The 20,291-nt window shown below is 35.2% G+C and overlaps 1 protein-coding gene across 3 annotated transcripts in view; it reads right to left on the reverse strand.

Moving 5' to 3' along the window:
* Positions 1-20,291, reverse strand: part of LRP1B (LDL receptor related protein 1B) — a 1,950,491-nt gene that overhangs the window by 812,817 nt on the left and 1,117,383 nt on the right. For all 3 annotated transcript variants that reach the window (XM_031651763.1, XM_031651762.1, XM_031651761.1), the window contains 2 exons: positions 19,556-19,699; positions 13,412-13,648 (listed from right to left, as the gene is read on the reverse strand). In XM_031651763.1, the coding sequence (XP_031507623.1) occupies positions 13,412-13,648; positions 19,556-19,699 (381 nt within the window). The remainder of the gene's footprint in view (positions 1-13,411; positions 13,649-19,555; positions 19,700-20,291) is intronic.

Here is a 20,291-nt window from a genome sequence, read left to right on the forward strand (position 1 = left end):
ATGGGGCTGCTTGAGAGACAGTGCTGAGGAAAACCTCCCAGGGAGGTAACGTTTGGAGTGAACCTTGAAGGGAATGATTGAATCCAGGGAGAGGCATGTACAGGACAGTAAACAGAGTGTGGTAAAGGTCCTGAGGTGGCCAGGGTTGGCATGCTGGGGTAACTGTGAGAAGAGTGTGCATGAACAATGATGGAAGGGAAGGAGGGAAGGGGGCTAGGCAGAGAGGACAATGGAGGGGAGGAACAGTAGAAAGTGAGAAGAGAGAAGCTGTCAGATGCCAGATCATGCTTAGCCTTCTAGGACACGGTGAGAGCTAAGAATTTATTTTGAGTGACAGGAAGTCATTGGAAAGTTGTAAGTAGATTAACCAGACTAGATTTAAAATTTAAAAAAAACACTCCCACTGTTGTGTTGAGAATAAACTATAGGGGAGTATATTAGTTGTACATTGATGTGTAACAGATTGCCCCCAAATTTATTGCTTAAAGCGATAGTAAACACTTGCTATGGACTGAATGTTTCTGTCCCTCACAAAAAAAAAAAAAAAAAAAAAAAAAACCTCGTATGGTGAAACCCTAATTAGCTCCCAATGGTCTGGTACTAGAAGGTGAGGCCTTTGGGAGGTAATTAGGGGTAGATGAGGTCATGAGAGTAATTGCCATGATGGAATTGTGTCCTTATAAGAGGAAGAGGCCAGAGCTCTTTCTTTCCACCCCATGAGAACACTGTGAGAAGGAGGCTGCCTGCAAACCAGAAAGACAGCCCTCACCAGACACTGAATCTGCTGGCACCTTGTTGATATACCTCCTACCTCTAGAATTGTGAACAATAAATATTTTCATTTAGCCCAAACAATATCCCCACATTTCTAAATTTTATATTTTTTGAGTTTTTGAAGCTTTAGTTTTGTATGATTTTTGAGATAAACCTTTAACTTCCTCCCAAGTGAATAGACCGTTATTTCAATTCCATTCTTTGAGTGTGCTTCTAGGGGTGTAATTAAAGTAGCTGGGATGGACTGAACTGGACTCATTATTTTAAGTACAGTTAATTATTAACTTGTTTTAAAGAGTGCCTTAAGGCCTTTAAAAAAATGTCTTTTAGTTTTTCTTAGGACCGTGGTGTTTCTCTTTCTCAACTCTTATAGTTCAAGTTTATACCTACGGTGTTTTAAGCTATGGTTTCTGATGATCTTGTTGGTCACAGTCTGGTTCAATCTGTATTCTAATTAGGAAATTCTCATTATTTATGATCACTGATGTTATATTTTTCAATTTCCCAGGACGGTTATCAATTTCTTTTTAAAAAATATCTTTTCAGTATTGTTATGGTCGCAAAGTAAAGTTGAATTATTTGCTTAACCTTATAATTAGTCCTTCGTTTCATTTATTATTTGACAGATGCATCCAATAAGAAGACAAACTCTTTGTGAACAACAACCTGATCTTTTCAAAAACTTTGCCTTCTATCTGACAGACATTTGGCAATTATATGATATTTTTGTAGGTAAATAGAATTCTTTATAAAAAAATAAGGATCAGGTTTATAGATAACCTTTAATCATATCATCCTGTACCATCTCTTTAAATAAAAGGTTTGTTCTGATAATATAACACATAAACCAACTTTTTCTTTTTGTAAAGTGAAAACTCTCACTGCTACATTCATTTTTTGGTTAAAAAAATACAAAATTTGCTTATTAGAAGTAGAAAACTCTTAAATCTTTTTGCATCAAGTAAAACGCCTTTATGTGTAAACTGTGGTTGTTTAAAGCATCACAAGGGACTCACATATATTCATGGAAGTGCTGAACTATTTTTAATTGATTCTAATGCAAAGGAAAAGGGAAAGAGAGCAGTTTTAAAAACTATTTCCATCCTGTTCCTCAAATTCTTATTTGCATTAATGAATTATGAACATTCAGAGCTCGGCTTGGCTTAAGATGCAAAAAGCCACAAAAGAATAACAGTAAGAGTAAACCCAATAATCTACAAGATCACAACTTTACTTGAATCCAAACAAAAGCTGAGGTCTCAAGACAGCAAAATGCATTGAAATGCAAAGAGTAACAGGCCTTTTGCAGGAAAAACAGAACACATAAAGTATTACTCCTTTGTCAGAGCATGGAAGAGGCGACTACCGTAATAGCAGATTTTTTTTTTAAAAAAAGCTATAATTATAAAATATTCTTAAAACTGAGTGTGGTTTAATGTGAGAGTTTAGAATCCCTGGAAATACCCAATACAAAGAATTTTTTTCACTGAATTTACAAAAGAAAGACGGAAGGCAGAACAGGAAACCTGAGAGAGACCCCTGAGTGTCTCACAAACATGAAGCCCCATCCAATCCTGACTCTTCTCTCAAACACAGGAAAACCCCTAAACCACTGGGGAAGAGGAAGATCTTCCACCTCCCTGAAACAAGACAGAAGTCCTGTGAAGTAGGTATAAACAAACAATCTGCCTCTAGAAAAGGAGCAGGGAACCATCTCTCCTCCAAAGGCAAAGTAAGCTGCAAAGACAAGCTATCATTGAAGCAAAAGTAAAAGGCAAAGGCCTATGTCCCTGAGGGAGGGGTAAGAAATTCCCCTGGTCTCGTACAAGCTTGTCATAGCAAGCAAGGCTAGTATATTGCTTGGAAATGGGTACAAAATGTTATTGCCACTGGTCCCAGACAAAAAGGTACAACATTCAGGGAAGAATAGGAGCAAAAGTTGTCTGACCCTAGAAGAGGGGCATAAAAATTGCTTGGACCCAAAATTCTACATTGATATATATATAAAAAAAAGACAATTGCTACCCTGGGGATGGGGCAGAAGATTATCTCCTGCCCCAAATCCCCCCAGATATAAGGGAGAATTTCACTGCCAGGGGAGGAGAAGGGCCCACCTTCAAAACCCAGACACACAGGACCTAAGACCAAGACGGGAACAAGAGAAAAGAGAACCTTTTTTGCACCCACCATGAATCTTCCACTTAGCAACAGGTCACAGCATTCCACTGTTGAGAGAAGGGTAAGAGCGTGAGAGAGACTTTCCAGTGAGGCAGATATGCAGAAAATATTGAAAACTGAGGGATGAATAGACATATTCCAGGTCCCACCCTAAGCACAAGGTAGCATCTGTCCACCAAGGGAGGGATCTGAAAGCTTTGGTTCAGTAAAGGTAACTACAACAAAAACAAAACCCAAATCCAGCCTATTTGATTGGCCAAATCCTCAACACTAATAAACTGACATTAAATATGCTTTTTCTCCAGACATAAATTTTACTTATGTGAACCTCTAAAATAGGAAGGAGAGGATGGAGGGATACTTTTCATCTCAACTCTAGTAGATGGAGCTTCTGTGGTGCCTCTATGAGGACTTTGAACTGAGCTCTCTACAGTTGATTTTTTTTTTTCCACGCGTGAAACTCACATCTCAGAATGTCTCATCTCTGGCTCACACTTGAGAAAGCTAAACACATTCTATAGGATAGTAGGCAGGATAGTGTTGGCTGATTTGCACTATGACTGTACTCCCAGAGTTTATTGGGGCAAAAGGCTCACAGTAATTTTGCAGACCAAAGGCAGACCACACAGGATGGAATTCTGGCATATAGATATCTTTGATCTAGTGCAACAAGTTTGTCTAGCTGGATACAGGGATTCAAACAGTAAGAGAAAGGACATTCAGAGAGGCAAAGTAACAAGCAAAAGCTTCATGTTCTTTGGTCAAAGGAAATGAAATTAAAAAGATTCAGCAGAAAGAAGACTTTCAAAAACCTTGGCAAGCACAGACACACTCAGACACGTGTGTGTGCACACACATATACACACACATCTATACCCCTCAAGAGAGTTCATTTCAAAAGATCTACTAGGCTCACAAAGAGGCTGAAGTACAACAGGACTAGTTCAAATAAGATTCTCTTTATCTCCTTATCTCTCTTTACTACTCTTACCTCTTCCAATCAATGTTGAGAGAAGCTCAACATTGGACATCAGAAGCTAACTAGCAGGGACATACAGATATTCCACCCAAGAAAGTAAAAAATAAAAATAATCTTAAAAAAGCTAGCAAGCTGGGAGGGGTAGGAAAATAAATACAGGGAAGAGAAACAGAGAATGCAACAAATATACCCTCCTGTCTTCTCCAGGCTAGAGGCAGCACGAATAGGAAACAAGTAAGATTCAATGATGCATTGAGTTTAGAATTTTGTTTTGTATGTATATATGGTGGACTATGCATTCTAATTACCAAATTGAGGTTGCATTTCTGACTTAAAATGACTGACAGTTCTGTCTACTACTTAGTGTAAATCAAAAGGATTGGGATTTGACCAAGTTTTGATCTGGAATGAGAAATATTACTGAGTTAATTTTAAAGGTCAGTGGGAAGTAAAAATGAAGTTATGCTTTAGTTATGTCAGAGTCACATTTTTAAACATACTGGTTACACAATGACTATTAATACTCCCTACAATATTCCCATAATAGTTAATGTCATGGGAATTTTCTCAGCATGTATTATGGGTATTGTCCAGTTTCACAATTTCAGGTAGCGTTTCCTACTTTGGTATCCCCAAAGTAAAGTCAGTCTAGACTAATCATATCGTATTGAGAAATTTGTTTAATTAACCTAAGCAATAGTATAAATAAAGTTCGTAATAGTATTCCTAAGTGAATGAAGAATTCCTAAGGGACTTCTGAAGTAGCAACTAAGAATTCCATAATGCCAAGTATGATAAAGTAAGTGGGTTGAATGTATTTATGTTAAGTCATGCTGAATATTGCTAATTTATTTAAGTATGTAAGAAAATTACCAATCAGAATGTTTATTAATGTAACAATTATATATATAAAAATACAATAGTCTTCACTTAACCATGGTTTTACTTTCCATGGTTTCAGTTACTCTGTCAGCCACACTCTGAAAATACTAAATGGTAAATTCCAGAAGTAAACAACTCATAAGTTTTAAATTGCCTGTTGCTCTGAGTAACATTTTGAAACCTTGCACTGTCATTTCACTCAGTCCTGGTTAGCATGGGAACCATTCCTTTATCCTGCATATCCACACTCTATGTTAACTATCTGGTATTCACTTACTGGCCACCCAGGTTGTAAGATTGACAGACCACAAGAAGAGTGAGTATAGTGGAGTAAGAGCTCTTCTGAGCTCACATGTGTATATGCATATGGGTGTATTTTGCCAGACTTGCATCTAATTATAATAGAGGTCAAATTTTGTACTCTTGGGCCTATACTTTATGTAAAATTATAAAAATCACTGTTGGGGACTGTAATCCCAGCACTTTGCGAGGTTGAGGCAGGTGGATCACCTGAGCCCAGGAGTTTGCAACTCCTGTTATAACAGTATATTTTTATAATTGTTCTATTTTATTGTCATTATTGTTATGAGCCTCTTACTGTGCCCGTTTATAACTTAAACTTTATCATAGGTATGTGTGCATAAGAAAAAACATGGTGTATAAATAGGGTTCAACACTATCCATGGTTTCAGGTATCCACTGAGGGTTTTTGAACTTACCTACCTCCAATAAAGGGTACTACCGTAGCTGTATGGGACTTTAGAGGTTACCATGTATTCTCACCTTCTCTCTTTCGACCTTCCCAGCAATCTAACTTTATAAGATAATAGACTTATTTACAGAAGTTTCTAGAGCTCTTTTGAGCTCACATGTGTATATGCATACAGGTGTATTTTGTGTTTGTCAATACTTGTGGATATGTACACATGCCTATTTTGGGTGAACATAAATAAAAGAAAGGACGTCTTCTCCTCTGTGTTTACTAGAACCCTCTAGCCACTACAGCCAATTCCATCTTTTTGTCATTTGATAGCTCTTGTAACCCAGATTTTAATCTCATGTCTTCTTTTCAGACAACAAAAAATACATATATTGGTTCAAATTATTTTTCAAAGATCTCATGTAGTTCTGAAGAAATAGAAAATATGAGAAATAAATATTTACAAACTAAATGTGAAACTGAACATTGTTTTCAAGAATCAAATCTCAAGTAAATTCTATGAAAATATCTTATTCACAGTCAAGCAGAGTCAGTAAGTGCAAACAGGCTATATTCTTGACGCTCAGTGTGATAACAATATTCATTGATCTCAAGAGTTTCAAATGCTGACAAATCTCTTCTTTACAGTTTTAATTAGAATATATTGCGTGACTGACAAATGTACTAATTATTTCCTTTACTAGTTTGTCAGAGTATATATCTTAGAGTCTTAAGGTTTTTCTTCAAGAAAATGTTCAGAGTTAAAGGCAGAAAAATAAGACTGATATCTGCCTGAAATCCAATAACAAAGCGTAAAGGCTTGTTCTTAATTTAAAATGTTTTATAAGACTTTATCCTTTTTAAAGTTCATAAGAACATGCTAATGTAATTCATTAGTGTTATCTCAGCATGTTTGCTTCATTACTATGAAACTCAATCTTTATGAGAAATTCTAACAAAGATATATAATACTGAAGATCATTGAAATCCAAGGATAAGAGGTGACTTAAAGGTGCAGAAAATGATAATCCTACTATAAGGTCAGTGTCATTCAGGTACAGATTACATCCTGTAATCTGTTGTGTGTGCCTGCCCTAGGGTTATTTAGAGTAGAGGCTAACCTATTTCTGGAGTTCTGAAGTGGGTCTTAAGCTGGTGATTGTATGTGTGCACATGTGTATGTGTGTGTCTGTGTGTCAGTAGTAGGATTTCTAACTAATAGAATGATAAATCAGGGAATAATTGATGAGCTATACACTTCAACCCATGATTGGAGGGACAGCTGATTATAAAATCCACAGTGCAGTTCTGAAGATGCTGGGGACAGGACTGAGCTGAAGAACAGGGCTTGGCCCTTCAATTGCCAAATAAGCAATCACATGGATATAGCACCATCCTTCCATAGTATATGAACAAATGAACTTTAAACACATCTTTTAGAGAATATGTTTGACAGGAAGAGACTGCTTCCCATTCTTCCTGGCTATTCTTCTCTTCATAATGTCATAAAAGAGAAACCTACCTTGGATCATGTCAAACTTATTCATTACTCTTTAACTTTATAGCTCCTAAAAGTGCCTTCATTTAAAGGAAGACCTCAGCTTTCCAGGTATTTACAGGAGCTATGAAATTAAAGACTAATGTATAATTCTGAACAGGATCCAAGTGCCCTTCTGATATTATAAGGTGGAAACATGTGCACGTACTCCTTATGTCAATCAAATAGAACACACCTTCATACATAAGGTCAGTACATCAGCATAGCAAGTGGGGAAGAGCACAGACTCTGCCAGTTTCCTATTGTTGCTGTAACAAATTGCCTCAAACTTGGTGGCTTAAACAATATAAATTTATTCTTTGACAATTCTGAAGGTCAATATCCAGGATTGGTTTCACCGGGCTAAAGTCTGGGTGCTGGCAGAGCTGGTTCCTTCTGGGGACTCTCAAGAAGAGCCCATTTCTTTGCCCTTTCCAGCTTCTAGAAGCCACTTGCCTTTCTTGGCTCAGGGACCTTTCCTTGTATTATGCCAACCTCTTGCTTCCATAGTCACAACTCCTACTTCCTCCTTTGTCCTGCCCCCCCCCCCGCATAAATTTCCCTGTGATTACATTTAGGGTATCTCCAGATAAATCAAGATAATTTCTGATGTCAAGATCCTCAACACATGCATAGTTACAGCTGTATGGGAGGAACAAGTTCTAACATTCTCTAGCACTGCAGGGAGTGAACATGGTTAACACTAATTTGGTACGTTTTCAAAATACTACAAAGATTCTGAATGGTCGCAACATAAAGAAATGATAAATGTTTGTGGTGATGAATAGGCTAATTTACCTGATTTGATCATTACTTGTTGTATCATGTATGTATATGTACAAGTATTACTTTGTAGCCTACAAATATGTACAATTATTATGTGTCAACAAAGTTTTTTTTAAAAAGCAGCATCTTCCTCCCACCAAAAATTCTTTCACTTAATCACACCTGCAAGTCCCCTTTTCCATACAAGGTAACAGTCAAAGGTTCTGGGGATGAGGACCTGGGTATTACTTGGAGGGCATTGTTCAGCATACCACAGACTCCAAAATCAGATCACAGGAACTTGCATATCAGTATCTCTGAGACAATGTTCCAAGGATCTCTCACATTTCTGTCCACCTTGGGAAAAGAGAAGCCAAGTGCCTTAGACTCTATTTTCAAGGATGTTAATAAGGTGTCCTTCGAAGATAGAGATTACATCTCTCTCTGAAGCAAAAGGCAGGTTTGCTTATAGGTTTAGAAGATGGAGAAAGTAACTTTTTCTGGAGCAATGAACAGGCATGCTTACTGTTAGAGAAGAAAAAAAAAAAAGGTGTTCCCTAAGCTCCAGATTCTTCTCTTGTAACAAGTGCCATGGTATGTGCAGGTGTCACCTTTGGGTTACCCTGTGGGTAATAAAGATCAGGATCCTGAAACAAAATTACGGATACTCTGGCTATTGTTATTGATCTTAGTAACAAACTGTATTTTGTCTCAGAAGTTTCATGTCTTCTGCCAGCATCCAAGAAAGTGTAGCAGGCTAATGTTTTAGCTTGCAAACATAATAAAATCTCAGCACTTTCACAGTTCTTGACAAGTGGTATCACCTACTAGCTATGTGACTTTAAGAAATGACTTCGCCTGTCTGAGTTTCAATTTCCAATCTATAAAATGGAGCTAATAATAATGCTGACCTCAGGGAGTTGTTGAGTGGATTGTACGGGACAATGAACATAAGGTGAGCAATACTGATACACAGTAAGTACTCATTAAATGTTCACTATTATTGCTGTCATTGATTTTATTATCACAAAATAAGGTGGTATAGTCTAAAATTAAAAAGACACATCTAGAGGACAAAATGTTTTGCCAAACTTGCATCTAATTATAAAAGAGGTCTAATTTGTACTCTTGGGCCCATACTTTATGTAAAATTATAAAAATCACTGTTGGGGACTATAATCACAGCACTTTGTGAGGCTGAGGCAGGTGGATCACTTGAGCCCAGGAGTTTGCAACCAGCTGGGGCAACATGGTAAAAGGCTGTCACTACAAAAAAAAAAAAAAAAAAAAAAAAAATTAGCTGAGCATGGTGGCACACACCTGTGATCCTAGCCACTCGAGAGGCTGAGGAGGGAAGATCACTTGTGTGCAGGGGGAGGAGTTTGCAGTGAGTCGTGATCACACCACTGTGCTCTAACCTGGGCAGAGTAAGACTCTGTTTAAAAAAAAAAAAAGAAAAGAAAAGAAAAGAATAACAGTTGGGAAGAACTGTACATAGAAATCTTATGTTTGCATTGTTTTACTTGCAGTATGACTTATGACTTGAAGTAGATGAATTGAATCTTAGTTCATCAATGCCACAACAAAAGAAGCAGCAAAATTATCACCCTTTTCAACCCACATTATCCCTGTATGTCTATTTTGAAAAAAAGCTTGGTAAAAAAAGGCTCTGTGTTATGTAAAACAGTGACCTCAAGTTCCCAGTTTAATTATGGGATCTATTGAAACTATAGTTTTTCTGTTAAAGCTGCAAGCATTAATAACTTTCAAATCCAGGTAAAAATGCTTTGAATTCTTTTAAGCACTTTAAAAATATGAAATGATATGAAAGGTTATTTTAACATTTCTTCTATTTAAATATCTGTGTTTGAGTAGAATTAAGGTATACAGTATAAAAACAAGTACTGAACTAGTGGAATACATGTAACAATAAATTGAATAGTAAATTATCATTTTTATATTTTTTCCTTTGTGCTAAAATTATAATTCATATTACAATGAAAAATAAGTCTTGGAAAAGATACCCAAGAAGATAAAAATGCATTCAGTCTTAGAAAGGGCATCTATCTTGTTCTGTTAGAGAAAGTAACAATTATACCTGGCAAGAATGGCTAAATTCTCTAATCATTTAATCTAATTTTGCCTCCTGTTGATACTCCTTTTATTTTCTAGCACAGTACCCTACTTTAGTTTCTGTATAGCACTTATCATTATCTTATTCATTTATGTGTTTACTTGCTTATTATTTCCTTTCCGCTGTTGGATATAAGCTAAATATGAAGCTTTATCCTCTTTACTGAAGCATTCCAATCACCTAGAACAGCACCTGGCCCCGATACGGCATTCACTTTTTATTGACTGAAAAATAATAAATCAAGTAATTAAGTTTTTAAAAAGGAAGAGTATGAATTTCACAAAAATTTTGACAAAAAATTCTAGGTACGTGAAAAAATACACATAGTAAATATCTTGTCCTTATGGAAGTTTATCTTTAATAAATCAGTAATATATTTTCATTTAGCAAATGAAATGAGATACATGTAAATATAACAAATGGACAATTTCTTTTCTCATTTATTTAACTGCTGTTTTCACCCACGAGATTCCTCAAACAAAGCCAACAGTATATGCAACATTTAGGGGCTTTTCAATAAACCTCTAGGAGAGAAAAAAAATCAAAGAATGAATAAAGGTGGATTTTTTTTTTTTGGAAATGCTGTTGGTTTTATTTCTTCAGAGGGAGAATCAGAGTTTACATAAAAGATGTCCAAGATATTTATATTTACAAACAGCAAACTCTTTATATCCTTGTACTTCAAACTATATAAATTTATCAACGTCTCAGAATTTCTATCAAACTTCTAAATCATTTGTCAAACTAAGCATTGCTTCGCGGTCTTCAGGTTCAATGGTAGACACTCTAAGTAAGTGAATACACATAGAATTTAATTTTTCTGATGCCAAGAATGACAAGTTTTCATTTGCCAAATCTAAGTCTCTGCTTTGACATGTTAATCTCATATGGTAATGCGTATCATTATTCTCTTTAATGGAAAGAAAAAAGATAAACTAATAAAAAGATATTAAGCTGTTCCTTCTGTAGAAAGACAAAAATGTTAAATATATTTCAGGTGTGAAAATTTGCAAAATGTTCTCATAACCTTCATACTGTCAAAGCAGTGCTGGACAGATGTGCCTTGCGGTCATTGTGGCTATTAGAGTTGATCTCTGTTGTGATGGGTGGAATGCAAAGAACCACCAATGTCCTTGATATTGTTCTCAAAGTTAGGATTATTAGCAGGAACATCAAGTCGTAGTACAGGAACTGACACAATTTAAAAGGAAACCAAGAACTCTCTCTGTTACATATTTTAGTCCTTCTTGAAAGTGTGTGTGTCGGCCGGGCATGGTGACTCATGCCTGTAATCCCAGCTCTTTGGGAGGCTGAGGCAGGCAGATCCCCTGAGGTCGGGGGTTTCAGTCCAACCTGGACAACATGGTGAAACCCCATCTCTAGTAAAAATACAAAAACAAGTTGGGTGTGGTGGTGCACACCTGCAATCCCAGCTACTCAGGAGGCTGAGGCAGGAGAATCACTTAAACTTCGGAGGCAGAGGTTGCAGTGAGTCGAGATTGTACCACTGCGCTCCAGCCTCGGTGACAGAGTGAGACTCTATCAAAAAATAATAATAATCATAATAATAAATGAAAGTGTCTGAGTCAAAAACAAAACAATGTAAATGTTATTTACATAGACAGAACGTGCAATTTCATTGTCCATCTAAAACTGTCAAGACCCTATCATCTGCTATCACATTAAGAGAAAAGTAGGAAGACAGCCTCTGTCACATCTAATTTAAAGTGAAAATCTTAACTTTATTTAGATACTCCTTCAGAATTTTAAATTATGGAGGATTTACATTGCCTTAATCAGTAAATTACAAGAAAGACAAAAACAGGGATGTTTTTATTGTAGATAGAAAGTATACTTTTTATCAGGTTCGATTTAAAGTAAAGTTGTGTTGAATGAAGAATATTCTCATGCTCTCATTTCCTCTAAAAGATTGGAGAGACCTCCATTTACTACCATCCACGCTGTAAATAATTTTAGTCTATCTCTCTGCTTTTATTTTCTCACATTTTCTCATCTCAATCAAGTTCTGATTCATTCTGCACCCAACAACCAGATTGATCCTCCTAAAATATCACTTTGTTCACATTATTCTTTGACTCGAAAGCATTTCCTTTTATTCCTTTGGGATTTTTTCCAAACTCCTTCACTTACATTCCAGGCCCTTTATTTTAGCGCCTTTCACTTTCCACTCTCTTCTGACATTATTACCTGCAAAGGAAACCTCCAGTAGCTTTCCATTTAGGTCATCCACATCCTCTTTCTAGAGATTGTGCTTTTCTTTTTTTCTCATGGAATTTCTGGTTGCAGAAACGTCTCCTCTCTCTAACATTTCTCCATTAAGATTTAGCCCAAATACCATAGCCTGCCCAAGGAGTTCTCTGAGTATATCCACATAAAGATATCTCTTGCTGCCTGTGAATACCCATTACACAAGTATTCTCTATTGATCATATATATCTTTAAGACAGCTTCAAACTTATTAATTAAATGCTGCAATGCCTTTAAACTTTTTGTGTGCTTGTATCGTCTCTAAAGGTAGACTACAAACCCCTTGAAGGCAGAAGTCATTCCCTAAAATTCCTTTTATCTCCTGAGATATAGCTACCATGATGTCCTTCATAAAATAAGCACACAATTAATGTTCCTCAAATCATGTATTTCTAAAATATTCAAGAAGTAAGCAGACTTTATATATGAGGAAACAGGTCCAGAATCATTTGTTAACATGCCTAAAAATAACTGGCAGCCAGTGAAGATCTGGTATGATTTATTATTTGCAATATTTTCTACTGATACCAAAGTTAACATTGTTTTGTTACTAGATTACTTGTTCCTAAGGCAAATAATTTATAAAATACATTGATTTTATTAAAATGTACATATATCTGTTTGCATGTATATAACTTTATATATGTACCTATAAATAAAAATAGGTATAAATGTATTAAGTTTCTCTGGAGATACTGATATTCCAAGGGCAACTCTAGAAAACTTCATTTCAGTGATGTGTAAAGTAAAAAATAAAACGCAAGAATTGTGAGGACAATGTGGACATTGATATTTTTCATGCATTTTGAGTGACATGATCAATAGTCTAATGAAAACCAACTGTTATGAAAGTCTCTGAAATCCTATTAAATTTTGCGTTCCACCATACAGCACTGTAAACATATCAGTGCAAACTGACATTTCCCAGAAGATGGATAATAGTTCAATTTTAATCCTGATAATATTTAGAGTATAGGAGATGACAGCAAGTGCCATTTTATAATGAAGGTTTTAATACACTGGCATATGAAAACAGAGAAACAATGTTACTGAAGACATAACATTAAAAAATATTTTTGAACCAACCAGAAGAACTTAAGTTCTGGTTAAAACCAGTCTGACACACACTGGATTTATCCTTTTAAAGTGCTTTATCTCTGAGTAGTTTGATGTTAATGTCACAGTGTCACTTACCATCTTTCAGGATGGTTTCTCGTTCTGTGCCATCTATCTTCTGCCGGCCAATTAGGAAACTGGTGGTGTCAGCAAAGTAGATGTAATTGGTTTCTGCATGAAAATCTAAAGCACGAGGGTTTACCAGATTTTCTATGGGGATCATGTATTCATCAGCTATCTTGGTATTCAAGTCCATTCCTCTAACAATTCCTGGGCGTCCTTTCCCATAAAAGAGGAACAACTCATTCTTTGGTCCTGCAAAGGAAAGATTACAAATATAAACAACTGATGCTGCTTAATCTTCTTTACACTGTATAATGCCACCGTTTAATTAACTGGCACAATTAGCGTTTCTTTAAATTCAATGCTAAAAATTAAACTCTAAAATATGCCAAATGTATCTTGTAGTTTTGATGCAAGAAGGCCAGCTAATTGCATTACTTTAATTAAAACAGAAATTACTTCTGCGAATGGGTTATAGGTTGTTAATTATCCTTTTGTCTGTAACTGTCTGGATAGCAAAAACATGACAGATCATTAGATAACTTGTAACTTGTAAAATAGGCATTTATTAAAACATCTGGCACATTTAATTTTATAATGCATTACAATCTATCTAGCATTTTCTGTCGATACTAACTGTACCATTCATTATATTTGACAATGCAAAAATCTTTAGAAAATTTAAGACACGCCAACCCCAAGTTTGCATCTACGAATTGTCAGAGGCAAACAAAGAATCATATAGTATCACTAACTTGCTTGTGAATATATTACAGTTGCCCGAACATGTGACTTATTCTTTTAGAAATGAAATTAAATACCAGTTATAGCATCCCTTTTTCTTCAAATTTTAATTAGAATGTTAGAGGCTGAGGCTGTCTGACAGTAACTCTGATGAACAACACAGGCCTTATCAAAAACAAAAGAAAAATGAAAACCCCAAACAAAAAACTGTCTCCTGAGTTTAAAATGTCAGCATCAAAGTAGCTCTTTCTATAGAGTGAATTCCCTGTTTTGGACTTCTATATAAAAATATACACAAGATTCTCCAATTACCGGGGCATCTTATGCTTGGTTTACTGTATATAATTTTACAGGAAATAATTTTTATATAAAAGGAAAAACATACTGAGGTTTATTAATAAAACTGAAGATACAAAAGACTCAGCTGTATTTGAATAACCACACAATAATTAATATTCATAATAAGGTAAAATAATATTAAAATTTGGAAGATAATAAAAATAAGCAATGATTTATACACCTAAAAATACAAAGTATATTAACATTTACATTTATTTTCTTGTGTTTTTTAAATTAGTGTAATTGAATATGAAATATATATAAAAGAATGTCGATAACTTTAAAATAAAATTTACTTAAAGTTCTGGGATACATGTGCAGAGTATGCGGGTTTGTTACATAGATAGTATCCATGTGCCATGGTGGTTTGCTGCACCCATCAACCGGTCATCTAGGTTTTAAGTCCCACATGCAACTGGCATTTGTCCTAATGCTCTCCCTCCCCTTGCCCCTCATCCCTGACAGGCCCCGTTGTGTGTTGTTCCCCTCCCTGTGTCTATGTGTTCTCGTTGTTCAACTCCCACTTATAAGTGAGAACGTGCAGGGTTTGGTTACACCTTACACCTTATACAAAAATTAACTCAAGATGGATTAAAGACTTAAATGTAAACCAAAACCATAAAAATCCTAGAAGAAAAACTAGGGAATACCATTCATGACATAGGCATGGGCAACGACTTCATGACTAAAACACCAACAGGAATTGCAACAAAAGCCAAAGTTGACAAATGGGATCTAACTTAACCAAAGAGCTTCTGCACAGCAAAAGTTACTAGCATCAGAGTGAAGGGGCAACCTACAGAATGGGAGAAAAGTTTTGCAATCTACCCATTTGACAAAGGACTAATAATGAGAATCTACAAGGAACTTAAACACATTCACAAGAAAAAAAAAAAATCAAAAAGTAGGCAAGGGATATGAACAGACACTTCTCAAAAGAAGACATTTATATGGCCAACAAACACGAATAAAAGCTCAACATCACTGGTCACTAGAGAAATGCAAATCAAAACCACAATGGGATACCATTTCACACCAGTCAAAATGGCAATGATTAAAAAGTCAGGAAACAACAGTTGCTGGCAAGGTTGTGGAGAAATAGAAAAGCTTTTACACTGTTGGTGGGAATGTAAATTAGTTCAACTATTCTGAAAATAGTTCAACCTTTCTGAATCGCCACAGTGTGGCGATTCCTCAAGCATATAGAATCAGAAATATCGTTTTACTCAGCAATCCCATAACTGGGTATATACCCAAAGGATTATAAATCATTGTACTATAAAGATACATGCACATGTATGTTTACTGTAGCACTATTTAAATAGCAAAGACCTGGAACCAACACAAATGCCCATGAATGAGAGACTGGATAAAGAAAATGTGACACATACACACCATGGAATACTATGCAGCCATAAAAAAGAATGAGATCATGTCCTTTGCAGGGATATGGATGAAGCTGGAAGCCATCATTCTCAGCAAACTAGTACAGGAACTGATAACATATTTTAATATATAAATAATAAAAATAAAACAAATTCCAGGTACCTAGCACAAACGTGAAGAATATTTCCAGTACACTGGAAGACATAAATGTGCCCAAACTCACTCTCTTCCAACTCAGAAAGAGTCGATATCCTGATTGTTGTGTTTATTATGTATTTTTAAAAGAGTTTTAACACATACGTGGTGTATTTCCCAGCAGCAGATTGTTTAATTATGCATGTTTGAATTGCATATGTGAATCTTGTGATTAAACTTATTTTTTATTATACTCTTGATATTCATCCATTCTTCTTGTAATCAGAGTTTACTCATTTTCACTGCTGTATAACATTCCTTTGTATGACTATTTCATATTTAATGTATGTAGGTACTTTTTAAATGTATATTTACTTATATCAAAGTAGACACTCAATTTTATATTCTGCTCATTAATTTAGAATCAAGATTATTATCTATATTGAACCATTATCTTAAGCCAAGCCTTGTTTCTGTTTGACATATAATAATTTACCAACTAATTTTCCAAATAGTTTTCTGTTTTCATCATTATAATCATGATATAAGCATTTTTTTTTTTTTTTCAATTTAGCATTTCACACATTTTCTTAGATGAAATTGCGGAGCAAAGTACATTAACATCCTTATCTTCATTGGCCTCATAGTCTTGCAGTGTCTACCTGATGTCAAGGGCATTTTCTTTTAAAATAATACTTTATGTTATTTTAAAGTATATTGATACATTTGAAAATCATTAACATTTTAAAGTATTTTCTATCCACATTGGATACATATATACTTCTATATTTTTCAAAAATTGGGATATTGTATATAAATTCTTTTCACTGTAATGACTTTTTGTCAAGCCATTAAAAAGTCTTCAAAAACATTTCTTTCAATGGCAGCATAAGATTCCTTACTAGAGAAGTAACATAATATAGTCAGCTGCTTACCTATTGTTGGACAGCTATATTGTTTCTGAGTTGCTGTTATTATAAATACATTTAATTTCCTTAATCAAAAGTAAAGAATTATAACTTGTTTAATTATGTTGTCAGTTTTATGATCATTATACTTATTAGCAAATATCTTACCAATTGTGATATCAATTTCTAATTATATTAGCAATACATAGGAATCCTGGTTTTATAGCACCCATTTTGCTAAAATCTCAGCTCATTGCAACCTCTGCCTCCTGGGCTTAAGCTATCCTCCTACTTCAGCCTCTGAAGTAGCTGGGACTACAGGAGTGTGCCACCATGCCTGTCTAACGTTTATAGATTTTTAGAGACTAGGTTTTGCAATGTTGCCCAGGCTCTTATTGAAATCCTGCGCTCAAATGATGCACCTGCCTCAGCCTCCCAAAGTGCTGAAATCACAGGCCTCTGCCACAACACTCGCCCTTGGTTTTACTTCTAATGGATGTCTTAATTGGTAATTGGTAAACCTAGAACTTCATTAATGTAATATGTGTGATTGTTTGTGTGTGTATATAGGTATGTATGTTTTAAATAAGAATAGTAATGATTTTCCCCATTATTTTCATTGGTCATTTCCTAGGTATTCTTTAATACCTACTTAAGTTTCTTCTAGTGTGTCTTCTTGTACTATAGACAATTGAGTACTAAAAAATACATTTCACAGACACTCATATAGCCAAAGGTAGTGGATTTTCTTTGACTACCTAAAATGAGATATGCTAGCTCAAGTTTAGAACATGAAAGTGAGGCAAAGGTCCCCTTTTTGCCGCCTCTGATGGAGACATTGCATTTTTCCACAGCAGGCTTCTTCCATTCCATATCAAGATGTGAGGAACAGGGTGTTTCTCCTTTCCTTCTCTTTTTTATTTTTTTCCCGTTAGGGGCTATCAGATGTGACTTAACTCTGCATCTGATAGTTTTGGTGCCAGCTTTCTAATCCCTGGATCTCAGCTAAATGGTATGTTTTTAAAGTTAACATTTTCATTTATGACTTCCTGATGCTCTAGCTTCTGAGTATGGTAGATGTTCCAGCTTTCAGCTGGAATGTTTGCGGGGGATGTTCCAAAGACCCAGTAGTCTAGAAGCTACTGGTCCAGGTTTTTAAATGATTTTGTAGGCACCTATTTGCATTAAATCTCTTGTTGCTCCAAATAGCTGGAATTATTTCTGATGAGTATTAATGTACTCCAGGTGATATACTACATTAGAGATGATTGAATAATATGCAATTCTGATCTTACATTTTTCCTCCAATGTGTGTATGTATGTATGCACATATGCTTGTGTGTATATATGTGTGTGTGTGTGTGTGTGTGTGTGTGTGATTATATCTCCCAAGTGGCATACAGATCAATTTTAAAATCACAAACTACATATACACACATGCACCCACGCACAAAACTTCTTTTATCGTGAGGCTTCAAACTCAGTACCCTCAATTATCCAGAAGGCCTAGGAACATGAGACCTGTTACCTTCACACTTCCAGTATTTAACACAAAATCAGGAATACAAATAAAAAATGTAAACAAAGTACAAAAATACATACATATTAACATAGTTTAGCCTCTTTGATTCTTCATTTTAAACTATATATTCTATTAGTAGCTCTAACCATTTAGACTTAAAATTCTAACACATTTAGAGATCTAATTTCACAGTCCTCAGTAAGCACATGACCAGAGAGTGGAAGAGATGACAGGATTGTGACCAGAGAGAGAGGACTGACAGAAATAAAAAGCTGTCACTATGACAAAGGTACAGACAAACTAGACACTGTAAAAAGCAGTCATCATAAAATTAAAAATAATGGGGTCTGGGGAACATTTAAAGACCAACAGTCCCCAGTAGGATCATTTCAATCAGGACCATTCTACTATACCTGAATATCAAGACCCCAGGAAAAGACCTTAACTAATTATTGTGCAAAATATTAAGTTGCGAGAGTAATTTTTAAAATCCTTATTACCATATTTAAATTAAAATAAATTATTCTGGCCTATTTAAAAAATAAACAGAGATATATCTAAGAGATTAGAAAACTTTTTGATAAAATCATTAAAATTTTTTTGATAAAATTGTTACATGTTTGATCTCTAATTAGCATAGCTTCAGTTACCTGAAAAATTAAATCATGAAAAATTAAATCATGAAGTGACTTCACTCCCCAGTGATGGTAGATAAAATGAAGCCTGTCTATACGTGGATTTCTGTCAAAACAAGCAACACACCTATTATGAGGAGTAGCATATTGTTTCAAATAGGAGGAAATCTTATCAACTCATCATTCCAGCTCATTAGCTCACATACATCCTTTAGGGAATTAAGGGAAGCATCTTCCTAAAAATCTTCCCCAACATATGTTTCCCTAAAAATCAATAAATTTAGTGACTCTACAGCCTGGTTAGTTTCTAATTCACATTATCACAACAGAAAAATACTTATTTTGAGAAAAATGGACAGTATATATTTGCAGGCAAACTTCACCTGTTGAAGTCTCATGTTATGACTGATGTTGATGCTGCTAATTAATACTTAAAATCCTATTATAAGGGGGGTAGCTGCTGGCAAAATGTTATATTTTAACAACATACTTTTGCATGACCTGCCATCGCTTCCCAAGTTGAAGCCAGTCCTGCAGCGACAGGTCCGAGTTTTGTAACTGCTGCTGAGTAGACAGATGTGTGAACAGCCCCCTGGCATTCCATATGGATCGACTTCACATGCGTGGCTTCTGACTACAACAAATAAAAAACAACATGCGTGAAATTCAGGTTCAAAGATAAGATAACTATGTGCATCAGTATGTCAAAATTTCTATAGTGTAAAAACAGGGAATCTTAGCAAAATTTTGTATACTCAACTATTTAGCACCATAATCAAATGCAAAAGAGTTAAAACCCATAGAAGAAGAGATTGGGATTTAACAAAATCCTCCTAAGTGGGCATTTAAAAAAAACAATTCTAAGAAATAAAATGCATTCATATTAATTTAAACTCTTCACCAGTGAGCAAAATAAAAGTAACATGAATTTTTGGTACATGCGTCTCATCCTTTTTTAAAATACTAATTTCTAAAATGAATACAAAGATCCATAAAAATAATTCCAGGTTAGGTAGGTAGGCGGAGAAAGGATTTACTTTGAAATGATTCATCATATAGGCAACTAAACTAGAAGAAATGAGATTCTGTGATTGTACTCTGTTGAGAAGTGCTGTGGCAAAATATTTTTAAAATTTTTAAGTCTATTGTCATTTTGAGACTCTTATCACAAAATAAAATATGTGTGTGTGTGTGTGTGTGTGAAGTTGTCAAACAGTGGAGGCTGA

The sequence above is a fragment of the Papio anubis genome, chromosome 10 (genome assembly GCF_008728515.1).
Source record: "Papio anubis isolate 15944 chromosome 10, Panubis1.0, whole genome shotgun sequence".
In the NCBI taxonomy this organism is placed as follows: domain Eukaryota; kingdom Metazoa; phylum Chordata; class Mammalia; order Primates; family Cercopithecidae; genus Papio; species Papio anubis.